The following is a 17,084-nucleotide window of genomic DNA, read 5'->3' as shown; positions in this document are numbered from 1 at the left end:
GCAAAACAAAAACGCATCATTCTTTTCATAGTAAATATATGCATGATACTACAGCCAATAGTCCTCTCACTGATTTTCACAAATTTACCGCTCAATTACGCGCACATGTGCCACATGATTACGCACGTTTTCAGTGAAAACACTACTGTACTGATTACTCATCTTTTGTTTACCATTCATAAAGGGCTACAATATCACAACGGTAACTCGTAGGTTTCGCGTACACTCCACTTTAACCGGTGACGGCCCCTTTAAGGGTTATGTCGAGAGACTGGCTGATGTAGGACCACACCTCCGTGTGCGCTATGCTCTCTCGCGCTGCCATCCCATCCTCATCATGGCCTCCAAAAATCCGCCGCTGCGTCCGAGAATGAGCACGAGAAGACTAGCCGTTGGCCCTTTCCTTCCCCGCGCGGAAATGAACAACGTCAAGCCGAAACAGAGGCACCGGTAGAGGTGTGCGCGCCGGGGGATAAAGCCTCCGAGCTCATGCCACCCCGGTCTCCTCGATGTCTTCGTCAAAAGCCACGTACAGCCATTTGACAAAGAGGGGTGCGAACCCCGGCCGCGGCGGCGACAGAAACATGAACAGGGATTTTTCTGTCAATCTATCAGTTCAGCAAGTGCTGAGCCTCTGGGTACAAGGCACGACGCTGCAACATTTCACAGGTAGGCTATGTCACATTATTACTGTACAGTGTACAGCCATGTCGTACACTTGGCATCGTTTCAAACGTTGTGTGTAGGGTCTGGCTCGCTTCACCCAATTACCAGTTTCAGTATGATATGTTAGATAAAGGAATAACGACAGACACCAATGTCAGGTTCAATAGCCTTGTTTGTGCCTTGTACGAATGGCTACAACTGGAGTCCGGGGAACAGTCCGGCTAGTCGATTGCCTATCAACTAGACTCCGTAACAGTAGCACATATCTACTAACCTACTGTAGGCTACACACATGTAGTGCTGTAGCCCATATCTACTAACCTACTGTAGGCTACACACATGTAGTGCTGTAGCCCATATCTACTAACCTACTGCTACGGACATCAGGGCGACATGGACAGCTGTGCGCACCCATTTGTAAAGGGAGAGCATCCACAGCAGGAAATATCTACCGGGAACTGGTAACTGACCAGAGGTGTTTCTCCCCATCTTAGCTACTGTTATATCAATATGTTTTGACCATGACAGTTTACAATCCAGGGTTACTCCAAGCAGTTTAGTCACCTCAATTTGCTAAATTATCACATTATTCATTACAAGATTTAGGGTTTAAGAACAAATTCTTATTTTCAACGACAGCCTAGGAACAGTGGGTTAACTGCCTTGTTCAGGGGCAAAACAACAGATTTTTACCTTGTCAGCTCGGGGATTCTATCTTGCAACCTTTACAGTTACTAGTCCAACACTCTAACCACTAGGCTACCTGCCGCCCCATCGATCATAGTCTGTTGCTGGAAAAACGTATGTGTTATGGCTTTACATTCCCTGCTATGTTTTGGATAAAGAGTTACCTGTCTAACAGAACACAGAGGGTGTTCTTTAATGGAAGCCTCTCCAACATAATCAAGTTAGAAGCAGAAATTCCCCAGGGCAGCTGTCTAGGCTCCTTACTTTTTCAATCTTTACTAACGACATGCCAATGGCTTTGAGTAAAGCCAGTGTGTCTATGTATGCGGATGACTCAACACTATACATGTCAGCTACTACAGCGACTGAAATGACTGCAACACTCAACAAAGAGCTGCAGTTAGTTTCAGAATGGGTTGCAAGGAATAAGTTAGTCCTAAATATTTCTAAACTAAAAGCATTGTATTTGGAACAAATCATTCATTAACTGACTTTCTTAGTTAAATAAAGGTAAGAAAATCAATAATTTCAAAAGCTGCACTGAAGTCTATCAAAACAGCCCCAACAATCTTTTTATCTCAGCCAATCATCAATCATTTATGTAAGTGCTGTGCTTGTTAAATGTCCTTCCCTATATGCGTGCTGAAAATCTGTTGTCAATTTGTTTACTATTAGTATTGTTTCTGGCCAAAGACCATTTTTCCCCAAAGTTTACAAAGAGTTGGTAACAGGCTGATTGTTCAGCTATTTGAGCCAGTAAAGGGGGCTTTACTATTCTTAGGTAGTTGTCTGGGATGTTCTAGAGAGATATGGTTCATCCATATGTGGGTAATGAAGACCTAGTTGTTGTATTCTGTCTATTCTACACAGTGCACAGCAGTGTTAACTTCTACATTACTTTGAGTTTTTCTTGAACAGAAAACTGTCATGATATTGAGAAGCAACACAGTCTAGAAGAGACAACTTGAGTGACAGTGTCACAGATTATGACTAAACGGCTGGCTATAAGTAGTCATTACAATTAGGCCTACTTCCCTCTCTGCCTGCCTTTCTGCCTGCCTTTCTGCCTGTCTGTCTGTCTGTCTCTCTCGCTCTCTCCTCTTTATCTCTCTCCTCTCTCTCTGCCTCCCCTTACTCTCTTTGTGCCTCCCCCCTCGCTACCTCTCTCTCAAATGAGGCTTTTACATAATGAAATATGATATAATTTTGTTAGTGCTTTGGTCATTCAGGGTATTTATTTTGAATGGGGGTGGACAATGGGTGTGGAATGGGGATGGACAACCTCTCCCTCAATGTGATCAAGACAAAGGAGATGATTGTGGACTACGGGAAAAGGAGGACCGAGCACTCTCCCATTCTCATCGATGGGGCTGCAGTGGAGCAGGTTGAGAGCTTCAAGTTCCTTGGTGTCCACGTCACCAACAAACTAACATGGTCCAAGCACACCATGACAGTCGTGCAGCGGGCACAACAAAACCTATTCCCCCTCAGCAGACTGAAAAGATTTGGCATTGGTCCTCAGATCCTCAAAAAGTTCTACAGCTGCACTATCGAGAGCACCTGACTGGTTGCATCACTGCCTGGTATGGCAACTGCTCGGCCTCCGACCGCAAGGCACTACAGAGTAGAGGTCGACCGATTTATGATTTTTCAACGCCGATACCGATACTGATTATTGGAGGACCCAAAAAAACGATACCGATTAATTGGCCGATTTTTAAATACACATTTGTAATAATGACAATTACAACCATACTGAATAAACAATAAACACTTTTATTTTAATTTAATATAATACATAAATAAAATCTATTTAGTCTCAAATAAATAATGAAACATGTTCAATTTGGTTTAAATAATTCAAAAACACAGTGTTGGAGAAGAAAGTAAAAGTGCAATATGTGCCATGTAAAAAAAGCTGACGTTTAAGTTCCTTGCTCAGAACATGAGAACATATGAAAGCTGGTGGTTCATTATTCCCAGTTCTTCAATATTCCCAGGTAAGAAGTTTTAGGTTGTAGTTATTATAGGAATTATGACGCGTCGACTATTTCTCTCTGTACCATTACTATTTAATATACACTGTACCTTTGACTATTGGATGTTCTTATAGGCACTTTAGTATTGCCAGCCTAATCTCAGGAGTTGATAGGCTTGAAGTCATAAACAGCGCTGTGCTTCAAGCATTACTAAGAGCTGCTGGCAAATGCAGGAAAGTGCTGTTTGAATGAATGCTTACAAGCCTGCTGCTGCCTACCACCGCTCAGTCAGACTGCTTTATCAAATCATAGACTTAATTATAACATAACACAAATCAATCAAATCAAATATCAAATCATAGACTCCATTCTAATATAATAAACACATAAACACTTTAATAAGGTCTAATCCAGAAACTAGTATTTAGAAAACAAAAAGTTTATTCTTTCAGTGAAATACGGAACCGTTCCGTATTTTATCGAATGGGTGGCAACCTAAATATTGCTGTTACATTGCGCAACCTTCAATGTTATGTCATAATTATGTAAAATTCTGGCAAATGAGTTCACAGTTCGTAACGAGCCAGGCGGCCCAAACTGTTGCATATACCCTGACTCTGCTGGCACTGAACGCAAGAGACCATTTCCCTAGTTCATATTGCCTGCTAACATGAATTTCTTTAAAAAAAATGTACTTCTGTTAAGAAAAGCAATGCGCTTTTGTTAAATCATCACCCGTTCGGCGAAGTTGAAGTAGGCTGTGATTCGATGATACATTAACAGGCACCACATTGATTATATGCAACGCAGGACAAGCTAGTGTACCTAGTAATATCATCAACCATGTATAGTTAACTAGTGATTATGTGAAGATTGATAGTTTTTTATAAGATACGTTTAATGCTAGCTAGCACCTTACCTTGGCTCCTTGCTGCACTCGCATAACAGGTAGTCAGCCTGCCACGCAGTCTCCTTGTGGAGTGCAATGTAATCGGCCGTGATCGGTGTCCAAAAATGCCGATTACCGATTGTTATGAAAACTTGAAATTGTCCCTAATTAATCGGCCATTCCGATTAATCGTTCAACCTCTAGGATTGACTAGTGATGGTACGTTTGATGCCGGAGCTCCTAGGCATGTGTCGAGAGAGTTTTTTATAAGATGACTTGTTTCATGCTAGCTATCAATTTACCTTGGCTCCTTGCAAGGTCCTGTTGACACTGCACCCGGGTAACAGGTGGTCAGCCTGCCACGCAGTTTCCTCGTGGATTGCAATGTAATCGTCCATAATCGGAGTTAAAAAAAAGGCTGATTACCGATTTGTTATGAAAACCCGACCTCTACTACAGAGTGTAGTGCGAACGGCCCAGTACATCACTGGGGCCAAGCTTCCTGCCATCCAGGACCTCTATACCAGGCAGTGTCAGAGGAAAGCCCTGAACATTTTCAAAGAGTCCAGCCACCCTAGTCATAAACTGTTCTCTTTCCTACCGCACGGCAAGCGGAACCGGAGCCCTAAGTCTAGATCCAAGAGGCTTCTAAACAGCTTCTACCCCCAAGCCATAAGACCCCTGAACATCTAATCAAATGGCTACCCAGACTATTCACACACACCCCCCTCTCCACACCCCTGCCACTCTCTGTTGTAATCTATGCATAGTCACTTTAATTAACTCGACCTACACTATAACTACCTCAACTAACCGGTGCCCCTGCACATTGACTCTGTACCGGCACCCCCCTGCATATATTGTTATTTTTTTTACTGCTCCTCTTTAATTACTTGATACTTAAATCTCTTATTCTTATCCATATTTTTTAAAACTGCACAGTTGGTTAGGTGCTCGTAAGTAAGCATTTCACTGTAAGGTCTACACCTGTTGTATTCAGCATTCCACTGTAAGATCTACTACACCTGTTGTATTCAGCATTTCACTGTAAGGTCTACTACACCTGTTGTATTCAGCATTTCACTGTAAGATCTACTACACCTGTTGTATTCAGCATTTCACTGTAAGGTCTACTACACCTGTTGTATTCAGCATTCCACTGTAAGATCTACTACACCTGTTGTATTCAGCATTTCACTGTAAGGTCTACAACACCTGTTGTATTCAGCATTTCACTGTAAGGTCTACTACACCTGTTGTATTCAGCATTTCACTGTAAGGTCTACTACAGCTGTTGTATTCAGCATTTCACTGTGAGGTCTACTACACCTGTTGTATTCAGCATTTCACTGTAAGGTCTACTACACCTGTTGTATTCAGCATTTCACTGTAAGGTGTACTACACCTGTTGTATTCAGCATTTCACTGTAAGGTGTACTACACCTGTTGTATTCAGCATTTCACTGTAAGGTCTACTACACCTGTTGTATTTGACGCATGTGCCTAATACAATTTGATTTGATTTGAAATGCCTAAATGTTGAGAGATTACAATAGGCCTAACCTAAGAATGAATGGGGCAGTGAAACAACACACAGTACAACGTCAAAACAAGATCTCTCAAGATCTCTCGTGACTGAAATTCATTTTTTTGCCATGCAAAGAGGAAGATAGACATATATAGGCATCATGGCTGCCATGGAGATTTATGAAAGCAAGCCCAAGCAGACTTCCTGCTGAGGAACAGGAAGTAAAGACCAGACCTGGCCTGCATCTCATGGCTCCCTGTTACCTTCATATTGCACTGCTTTTGAAAGGATGCCACAGGTGGCCATAATCACGCTGACTCGGCAGGGAAGTGACTCGCATGCACAAGTATTGCAGAAGTAAAGTTGCTGTAGTGAGGGAACCGAGGAGTGACACCCAGTTTTACATCCCTGGTCAGATGAGAAACAAGATGATGAAGCTTAGAGAAGTTCTGAATATAGACTCCTCATGTTATGATAGACATCTCCTTTATACTAGTAGTGTCGCCCACAGACAGACTCTAGTACTTTAAAAAATGAGATTTCCTGTGGACGTGTTCTTCTGTGTCCTACCAGCAATTTCACTTCCCATTTTCTTCTCTATTCTCAACCAAGCACAAAAACATGCATTCTTCTATTTTTTCCATTTTAAAATGTTGAAAAGACTGCGTCCAGAAAATTGAAATGCTCTGATTGACAAGGTTATTGATGACACTGTTAAAAAGCACATTGAATGTTTGTCAATTCTCAGTTATCCTTTGTGTTCTCCTTTTATCATGCTAGCTCCCTTGTTCACATGCTATTACAGTGCTGACAACTTTGATGCTTCTGACAGTACTGCATCTTGTCGTAACGTGACTATCATTAAATGTGAAGACTGTTATCAAATCAATTCTCTATGTGTAATTGTTCTTTTACGTGATTAAACTTATCATGTAAACTTTAACTAGGAAGTCGGGGAACCACGGGACAATGTTTAAAGAGTCTCTATTTCCCAAATTAACTCAGATATTTTCATATCTTACAGTCTTCTATTAATGTATTTTTACCTCATCAGTGTCTTATATTAATAATGTATTATTACCTCATCAGTCTCATTCCTGAATGTCACAAACCCTTGGATATCTGCACGAAGCCTAGTCATGATTCAGCGATATACAAATTGGCTTAATTATTTATTTACTAACCAACTATAATCAATTCCAGAATTACATAAACAAACACACACACACACAGTAGGTCATACATTGGTTACTAACATGACACAAAGAAACTGATATGACAGCTTGGTAGACAACGGAAAGGGGTGGGGACAGTTCAAGAGCGGGAAACTCAGAGTGGACACATGTACATACAGTTGACTACGCTCATGGAAATGCTAACTCTCTGAACATGCACAGTCGCACATTCGAAAATACATTGCAATTGACATATTTACGAGTGTGTGCCTTTGTTGTTTCTCTCTGTGGTCGTCGATCCATCTGTTGGATAGTCAGTCTACAGAAAGTCTCTGGTTTGTCTGGTTCGTCTCTGGTTAGTCCTCAAAGTCTTTCGTAGTTGTAGCTTGTTATAATGGATACGTCATAGTACCTTTCGGTCGTTCGAACGGATGCGTTTACCAGACTAAAGTATTTAAACAGCCGCAAACTGAATAATTGGTCTTTAGTTTGTAGATTTCACAACCATTTCAGTGTGGGGTTGATCCCCATGTTCTCTGGTCTTGTCCTTCGGTAGAGTTGTAGTTTAAACCATTTTGCAACATCCGGCTCACCTCTTAGTCTTCTTGGTCTATAGAGTGGTAGCCATCCCTGCGTTCTCTTGACTAAATGTACATTTTGTCATGTGTCCTTTTATTAACTTTGTGGAAAGGGGGCGTTCCGTGACGTTTGGGTATAATGTCTGTGCTCACGGGATGCAAACCCCATCATTGAGAAGTGTATACAACTAAAGAAACAGTAATGTGTTGTCTCCTGTCCTTCATGAGGTCACCAAATGAAACAAACTCGACATGTCTGTTCCCTTAATTGCCCATGGACCACTCCAACTGTTTGAAATACAGAAATACTGTTCAATTATTCAACTTTTTGATGTCAGAGTTTGGCCAAGTGTCTCTGTGTTCCAAAGTCACATTCCAATCTGAATACTACAGAGCCCAGAAGCAGAGTATTTTATGACAGCCATAAAACTGTGGAGGGTAAGGGGGCCCCGGGCAGTCATAACAATCTCTACTATACTCTCATACAGCACAGTCTTTCATATCTGACTAGCCTATAGCAGTGGTGGTATTACTCCGGGATTCCTCTCTCTCCTCTTCTCTCCCCACAAAGCAGGAGATAGGACTATAGCAGTGGGTGAACCCAGCTCCCCTGTGGCCCTCTCGCTCTGTTCTCCTCTATCCCGTTCAGCTCTGTCCCATCGGTCCCTCGGGGCCCCCATACAGCTACAGCTGCCTGGCTGGCTGTGCCTTTTGTAATCAAGGCTCACCGCTTATCAGTGGAATGGGAACATAATGCCTTTCCCGGCAACACGGATCCATAATTAACCATTTATTAAGCATTTTATAAAGTGTGTGTTTACCATTTATTAATTCATAATTACTCCCTCATTAATAAACCATTTACTAATCATTAATAAAGTACTTTTGCGATCTCTAATCAAAAGTGAGTGCTATTTGTACTTTCTAAGTGTTGAGTGACTGGTGTAATTTGCCACAACAAGGTGGGTATGCCATTGGTAGACATTCCAGCAGTACCTAGTCAGTACCTAGTGATAAAACCAACACACAACACAGGATGTTTAAGGAACTAAATATACATGTCTGAATAACTAGCTTACTAACATTACACATGTGGGAGTCATGTTTACTACATGGTGAGCAAATGGTTTATAAATGCCCTATAGATGGTTTTATAAATGTTTATAAACGGTTTGTATAAATGCCTTATAAACGGTTTTTATAAATGCCTAATAAACGGTTTTTATAAATGCCTTATAAACGGTTTTTATAAATGCCTAATAAACGGTTTTTATAAATGCCTAATAAACGGTTTTTATAAATGCCTAATAAACGGTTTTTATAAATGCCTAATAAACGGTTTTTATAAATGCCTAATAAACGGTTTTTATAAATGCCTAGTAAACGGTTTTTATAAATGCCTAATAAACGGTTTGTATAAATGCCTAATAAACGGTTTGTATAAATGCCTAAAACGGTTTGTATAAATGCCTAATAAACGGTTTGTATAAATGCCTTATAGACGGTTTGTATAAATGGTTTGTATAAATGCCTTATAAACGGTTTTTATAAATGCCTAATAAACGGTTTGTATAAATGCCTAATAAACGGTTTGTATAAATGCCTTATAAACGGTTTGTATAAATGTTTTGTATAAATGCCTTATAAACGGTTTGTATAAATGCCTTATAGACGTTTTTTTTTATAAATGCCTTATAATAAAGTGTTCCCCCATTCTGTTTAATGCTTGTGTTGACATGCAAGGCCAGCCGGGACCCACCACATGTTGTAAAAACTGCTGACAGCGGCCCACAGGTCCCTGGTAGGGGATTAGTGGTGTAACGCACATTAATAATCCTACATTCTGCTGACATGGGGGGGGTTGCATGCCTGAAGATGACACAGCACTTGTACTACTACAGACAACCTTGACTCCTCGACAACCCCTCGTAGCCACACACACACACACGCACACACACGCGCTCACACGCTCACACACACACATTCCCATGCAGAGAGTGGTGCTGCTAAGAATCTGTGTCCCAGTGGCGTGACAGAGCAGCGGTGTGTGGTTGGCCAGCAGATGCTCAGCTAGCGCCATCCTGTGGACTGTGGAATCCTAACGGAGTTGGCTGGCTCTCTGGGCCTGGTATGGCCCTTCTCTCTCCTCTATCCTTCCATCTCTCTCTCTTTCTGCATCTCTCTCTTTCTGCGTCTATCTTTCTCCCTACCTGTCTCTCTCTCTCTCTCTTTCTACTCCTCTCTCTACCTCTCCTTCTTTCTCTGCCTCTCTCTCTCTCTCTCTCTCTCTCTCTCGCTCTCTCTCTCTCTCTGCCTCTCCTGTCTCTTTCTCTCTCTCTCTTTCTTTCTTTCTTTCTTTCTTTCTCTCTTTGACTCTCTGCCTCTGCCTCTCTCTCTAGATCACTCCCTCTCTTTACAGTATCCTGTCCCTGTCTTCCTATGCTGGCCTGCCTCTCCAGTCTGGCCCCACTCCTCTCAATCCATCTCTCTCACTATACCTCTTTATTTCTCTCTCTCTACCTCTCTCTACATCTCTCTACCTTTCTCATTAAACATTACACTCACAACAGTTTAAACAGATAAATATAGGTTGTATTTACAATGTTATTTGTGCTCCACTGGTTTCCCCTTTCTTATGGGAGACTATCAATATTTGATATGTGGGTGTGTGTGATCTGTGGGAAATATGTATCTCAAATGTGGTCATAAATTTGGCAGGAGGTCAGGAAGTGTAGCTGTTTCCACCTCATTTTGTGGGCAGCGTGCATATAGATAGTCTTCTCTCTCTTAACTCCTGCCTATGGGGGCCTTTCTCAATAGCAAGGCTGTGCTCACTGAGTCTGTACATAGTCAAGGATTTTCTTAATTTTGGGTCAGTCACAGTTGTCAGGTATTCTGCCAATGTGTATTCTATGTTTAGGGCCAGACAGCATTTTAGTTTGCTCTGTTTTTTGGTTGATTCTTTCCTGTGTTCCAAATAGTTATCTTTTTTTTTTTTTCTCATAATTTGGCTGAGGCTAAATGTGTTTCTGTCCTGGTGCTCTGTGGGGTCTGTTTGTGTTTATGAACAGAGCCCCAAACTAGATGGCTGAGGGGACTCTTCTCTCGGTTCATCCTTCACAACCATAGAGGGCAATGGGTTCAATAAAAGATCCTAATGGGGATGTTGAGTTTTATGTTTCTTTTGATGGCGAAGAAGGCCCTTCTTGCCGTGTCTCTCATATCGTTCACAGCCTTGTGGAAGTTACCTGTGGTGTTAATGTTTAAGCTAAGTTAGTTATAATTTGTTGTGTTCACTAGGGCAACAGCATCTAGATATAATTTGTATTATTTGTCTTGACTACTGGACCATTTTTGGAACACCATTATTTATGTCTTACTGAGATTTACTGTCAGGGCCCAGGTCTGACATAATTTGTGCAGAAGATCTAGGTGCTGCTGTAGGCCCTCCTTGGTTGTGGACAGAAGCACCAGATCATCATCAAATTGACTTCAGATTCTAGTAGGTTGAGGCCGGGTGCTGCAGACTGTTCTGGTGCCCTCGCCAATTCATTGATATATATGTTGAAGAGGGTGGGGCTCAAGCTGCATCCCTGTCTCACCCCATGGCCATGTGGAAAGAAATGTGTGTGATTTTTTTGCCAATTTTAACTGCACACTTGTTGTTTTTGTACATTGATTTTATAATGTCATATGTTTCCCCCCCAATACCACTTTCCATCAATATGTATAGCAGACCCTCATGCCAAATTGAGTCAAAAGCTTTATTGAAATCAACAAAGCATGAGAGGACTTTGCTTTTGTTTTGTTTGTTTTTCAGTAAGGGTGTGCAGGGTGTGTACATGGTGTGTCGTATGGTATTTTGGTAATTTGACATTTGCTCAGGACACTGTTTTCACTGAGGAAATGTTGGAGTCTGCTGTTGATACTGCAGAGGATTGCTGCTCACACATAGTAATCAAATTTGTCTCCACTTTTGTGGATTGGGGTGATCAGGCTAAGGATAATGTTAGAGTTTAAGAAGAGCCCATTTGAATTTGTCGTCTGTATATTTGATCATTTAATTTAGTATACCATCAACACTAGAGGTTGACCGATTATGATTTTTCAACGCTGATACCCATTATTGGAGGACCAAAAAAAGCCGATACCGATTAATCGGCTGATTTGTATTTATTTATTTGTAATAATGACAATTACAACAATGCTAAATGAACACTTATTTTAACTTAATATAATACATCAATAAAAATCAATTTAGCCTCAAATGAATAATGAAACATGTTTAATTTGGTTGAACTTCTTATGGCTGCAATCCCGTTAACGGGAGCGATTTGACCATTTTCCAGCGAAATATAGCATTCACAAAAAGCAGAAATAGAGAGAAAATTAATCACTAACCCTGAATTATCTTCATCAGATGGCACTCATAGGACTTCATGTTACACAATACATGCATGTTTTGTTTGATAAAGTTCATATTTATATAAAAAAATCTGAGTTTACATTGGCTTATTAGATTCACTAGTTCCAAAAACATCAAGTGATTTTGCATAGCCACATCGCTTCAACAGAAATACTCATCATAAATGTAGATGATAATAAATCAAATCAAATCAAATTTTATTTGTCACACACATGGTTAGCAGATGTTAATGCAAGGGTAGCAAAATGCTTGTGCTTCTAGTTCTGACAATGCAGTAATAACCAACGAGTAATCTAGCTAACAATTCAAAAACTACTACCTTATACACACAAGTGTAAAGGGATAAATAATATGTACATAAAGATATATGAATGAGTGATGGCACAGAGCGGCATAGGCAAGATGCAGTAGATGGTATCGAGTACAGTATATATATATGAGATGAGTATGTAAACAAAGTGGCATAGTTTAAAGTGGCTAGTGATACATGTATTACATAAAGATGCAGTAGATGATATAGAGTACAGTATATACGTATACATATGAGATAAATAATGTAGGGTATGTAAACATTATATTAAGTAGCATTGTTTAAAGTGGCTAGTGATATATTTTATATAAATTCCCATCAATTCCCATTATTAAAGTGGCTGGAGTTGAGTCAGTGTGTTGGCAGCAGCCACTCAATGTTAGTGGTGGCTGTTTAACAGTCTGATGGCCTTGAGATAGAAGCTGTTTTTCAGTCTCTCGGTCCCAGCTTTGATGCACCTGTACTGACCTCACCTTCTGGATGATAACGGGGTGAACAGGCAGTGGCTCCAGTGGTTGTTGTCCTTGATGATCTTTATGGCCTTTCTGTGACATCGGGTGGTGTAGGTGTCCTGGAGGGCAGGTAGTTTTCCCCCGGTGATGCGTTGTGCAGACCTCACTACCCTCTGGAGAGCCTTACGGTTGTGGGCGGAGCAGTTGCCATACCAGGCGGTGATACAGCCCGACAGGATGCTCTTGATTGTGCATCTGTAGAAGTTTGTGAGTGCTTTTGGTGAGAAGCCTTCACAACTGGACTGCCGACGTTATCTACCCGAAGGAGATCCGGCTGGCTCCTCCGTCGCGACGTTACCTGAACGCCCATCTGCGGCCTGCTAACCGTTAGCTGTCTTACCGGCTGCTATCTGAATAGACAATCGGACAATTTATTTATTATTATTATGTTTTCTTCTTGGGACTCTATAACTATATCTATTGTTTTTATTTTTGTTGTTGTTGTGTGATTTGGATTAATCCCCTCTACCACACGGAACCCCACTAATCTACTGACGGAACGCAAGAGGTGGCTAACAACAGACCTCCATCCTATGCTAGCTTGCTACCGATGGCCTGGCTAGCTGTCTAAATCGCCGTGACTCCCAACCAACCTCTCCACTCACTGGACCCTTTTGATCACTCGACTAAGCATGCCTCTCCTTAATGTCAATATGTCTTGTCCATTGCTGTTCTGGTTAGTGTTTATTGGCTTATTTCACTGTAGAGCCTCTAGTCCTGCTCACTATACCTTATCCAACCTATTAGTTCCACCACCCACACATGCAATGACATCTCCTGGTTTCAATGATGTTTCTAGAGACAATATCTCTCTCTTCATCACTCAATACCTAGGTTTACCTCCACTGTATTCACATACTACCATACCTTTGTCTGTACATTATACCTTGATGCTATTTTATCGCCCCCAGAAACCTCTTTTTACTCTCTGTTCCAGACGTTCTAGACAACCAATTCTTATTGCTTTTAGCCGCACCCTTATTCTACTCCTCCTATGTTCCTCTGGCGATGTAGAGGTGAATCCAGGCCCTGCAGTGCCTAGCTCCACTCCTATTCCCCAGGCGCTCTCTTTTGACGACTTCTGTAACCGTAATTAGCCTTGGTTTCATGCATGTTAACATTAGAAGCCTCCTCCCTAAGTTTGTTCTATTCACTGCTTTAGCATACTCTGCCAACCCGGATGTTCTAGCTGTGTCTGAATCCTGGCTTAGGAAGACCACCAAAAATTCAGAAATTTTAATTCCAAACTACAACATTTTCAGACAAGATAGAACTGCCAAAGGGGGCGGTGTTGCAATCTACTGCAAAGATAGCCTGCAGAGTTCTGTCCTACTATCCAGGTCTGTACCCAAACAATTTGAACTTCTACTTTTAAAAATCCACCTCTCTAAAAACAGGTCTCTCACCGTTGCTGCCTGCTATAGACCACCCTCTGCCCCCAGCTGTGCTCTGGACACCATATGTGAACTGATTGCCCCCCATCTATCTTCAGAGCTCGTGCTGCTAGGCGACCTAAACTGGAACATGCTTAACACCCCAGCCATCCTACAATCTAAACTTGATGCCCTCAATCTCACACAAATTATCAATGAACCTACCAGGTACCTCCCCAAAGCCTTAAACACAGGCACCCTGATAGATATCATCCTAACCAACTTCCCCTCTAAATACACCTCTGCTGTCTTCAACCAAGATCTCAGCGATCACTGCCTCATTGCCTGCATCCGTAATGGGTCAGCGGTCAAACGACCTCCACTCATCACTGTAAAACGCTCCCTGAAACACTTCAGCGAGCAGGCCTTTCTAATCGACCTGGCCGGGGTATCCTGGAAGGATATTGATCTCATCCCATCAGTAGAGGATGCCTGGATATTTTTTTTAAATGCCTTCCTAACCATCTTAAATAAACATGCCCCATTCAAGAAATGTAGAACCAGGAACAGATATAGCCCTTGGTTCTCCCCAGACCTGACTGCCCTTAACCAACACAAAAACATCCTATGGCGTTCTGCATTAGCATCGAACAGCCCCCGTGATATGCAGCTGTTCAGGGAAGCTAGAAACCGTTATACACAGGCAGTTAGAAAAGCCAAGGCTAGCTTTTTCAAGCAGAAATTTGCTTCCTGCAACACAAACTCAAAAAAGTTCTGGGACACTGTAAAGTCCATGGAGAATAAGAACACCTCCTCCCAGCTGCCCACTGCACTGAAGATAGGAAACACTGTCACCACTGATAAATACACCATAATTGAGAATTTCAATAAGCATTTTTCTACGGCTGGCCATGCTTTCCACCTGGCTACTCCTACCCCGGTCAACAGCACTGTACCCCCAACAGCAACTCGCCCAAGCCTTCCCCATTTCTCCTTCTCCCAAATCCATTCAGCTGATGTTCTGAAAGAGCTGCAAAATCTGGACCCCTACAAATCAGCCGGGCTAGACAATCTGGACCCTTTCTTTCTAAAATTATCTGCCGAAATTGTTGCCACCCCTATTACTAGCCTGTTCAACCTCTCTTTCATATCATCTGAGATCCCCAAGGATTGGAAAGCTGCCGCAGTCATCCCCCTCTTGAAAGGGGGGACACTCTTGACCCAAACTGCTACAAAGCTATATCTATCCTACCCTGCCTTTCTAAGGTCTTCAAAAGCCAAGTCAACAAACAGATTACCGAGCATTTCGAATCTCACCATACCTTCTCTGCTATGCAATCTGGTTTCAGAGCTGGTCATGGGTGCACCTCAGCCACGCTCAAGGTCCTAAACGATATCTTAACCGCCATCGATAAGAAACATTACTGTTCAGCCGTATTAATTGATCTGGCCAAGGCTTTCGACTCTGTCAATCACCACATCCTCATCGGCCGACTCGACAGCCTTGGTTTCTCAAATGATTTCCTCGCCTGGTTCACCAACTACTTCTCTTATAGAGTTCAGTGTGTCAAATCGGAGGGTCTGCTGTCCGGACCTCTGGCAGTCTCTATGGGGGTGCCACAGGGTTCAATTCTTGGACCGACTCTCTTCTCTGTATACATCAATGAGGTCGCTCTTGCTGCTGGTGAGTCTCTGATCCACCTCTACGCAGACAACACCATTCTGTATACTTCCGGCCCTTCTTTGGACACTGTGTTAACAATCCTCCAGGCAAGCTTCAATGCCATACAACTCTCCTTCCGTGGCCTCCAATTGCTCTTAAATACAAGTAAAACTAAATGCATGCTCTTCAACTGATCGCTACCTGCACCTACCCACCTGTCCAACATCACTACTCTGGACGGCTCTGACTTAGAATACGTGGACAACTACAAATACTTAGGTGTCTGGTTAGACGGTAAACTCTCCTTCCAGACCCATATCAAACATCTCCAATCCAAAGTTAAATCTAGAATTGGCTTCCTATTTCGCAACAAAGCATCCTTCACTCATGCTGCCAAACATACCTTTGTAAAACTGACCATCCTACCAATCCTCGACTTTGGCGATGTCATTTACAAAATAGCCTCCAATACCCTACTCAACAAATTGGATGCAGTCTATCACAGTGAAATCAGTTTTGTCACCAAAGCCCCATATACTACCCACCATTGTGACATGTACGCTCTCGTTGGCTGGCCCTCGCTTCATACTCGTCGCCAAACCCACTGGCTCCATGTCATCTACAAGACCCTGCTAGGTAAAGTCCCCCCTTATCTCAGCTCGCTGGTCACCATAGAATCTCCCACCTGTAGCACAAAGCTCCAGCAGGTATATCTCTCTAGTCACCCCCAAAACCAATTCTTTCTTTGGCCGCCTCTCCTTCCAGTTCTCTGCTGCCAATGACTGGAACGAACTACAAAAATCTCTGAAACTGGAAACACTTATCTCCCTCACTAGCTTTAAGCACCAACTGTCAGAGCAGCTCACAGATTACTGCACCTGTACATAGCCCACCTATAATTTAGCCCAAACAACTACCTCTTTCCCAACTGTATTTTATTTATTTATTTATTTTGCTCCTTTGCACCCCATTATTTTTATTTCTACTTTGCACATTTTTCCATTGCAAAACTACCATTCCAGTGTTTTACTTGCTATATTGTATTTACTTTGCCACCATGGCCTTTTTGCCTTTACCTCCCTTCTCACCTCATTTGCTCACATTGTATATAGACTTGTTTATACTGTATTATTGACTGTATGTTTGTTTTACTCCATGTGTAACTCTGTGTCGTTGTATCTGTCGAACTGCTTTGCTTTATCTTGGACAGGTCGCAATTGTAAATGAGAACTTGTTCTCAACTTGCCTACCTGGTTAAATAAAGGTAAAATAAAAATAAATAAAAAGCCAAATTTCTT

At 42.0% G+C, this 17,084-nt stretch overlaps 1 protein-coding gene across 1 annotated transcript in view; it reads left to right on the top strand.

Annotated features, from left to right (window-relative positions):
* Positions 1 to 225: 225 nt before the first annotated feature.
* The window catches only part of LOC121839035 (transmembrane protein 170B-like), a 28,968-nt gene continuing 12,109 nt past the window's right edge, over positions 226 to 17,084 (top strand). Inside the window, exon 1 of the mRNA XM_042295154.1 lies at positions 226 to 669. Coding sequence (XP_042151088.1) covers positions 510 to 669 — 160 coding nt within the window. The 5' untranslated portion in view covers positions 226 to 509. The remainder of the gene's footprint in view (positions 670 to 17,084) is intronic.

This window comes from Oncorhynchus tshawytscha, linkage group LG13, assembly GCF_018296145.1.
Source record: "Oncorhynchus tshawytscha isolate Ot180627B linkage group LG13, Otsh_v2.0, whole genome shotgun sequence".
Taxonomy (NCBI): Eukaryota; Metazoa; Chordata; class Actinopteri; order Salmoniformes; family Salmonidae; genus Oncorhynchus; species Oncorhynchus tshawytscha.
Note: the sequence above shows the minus strand (reverse complement) of the source record. Positions and strands in the feature narration are given on the sequence as shown.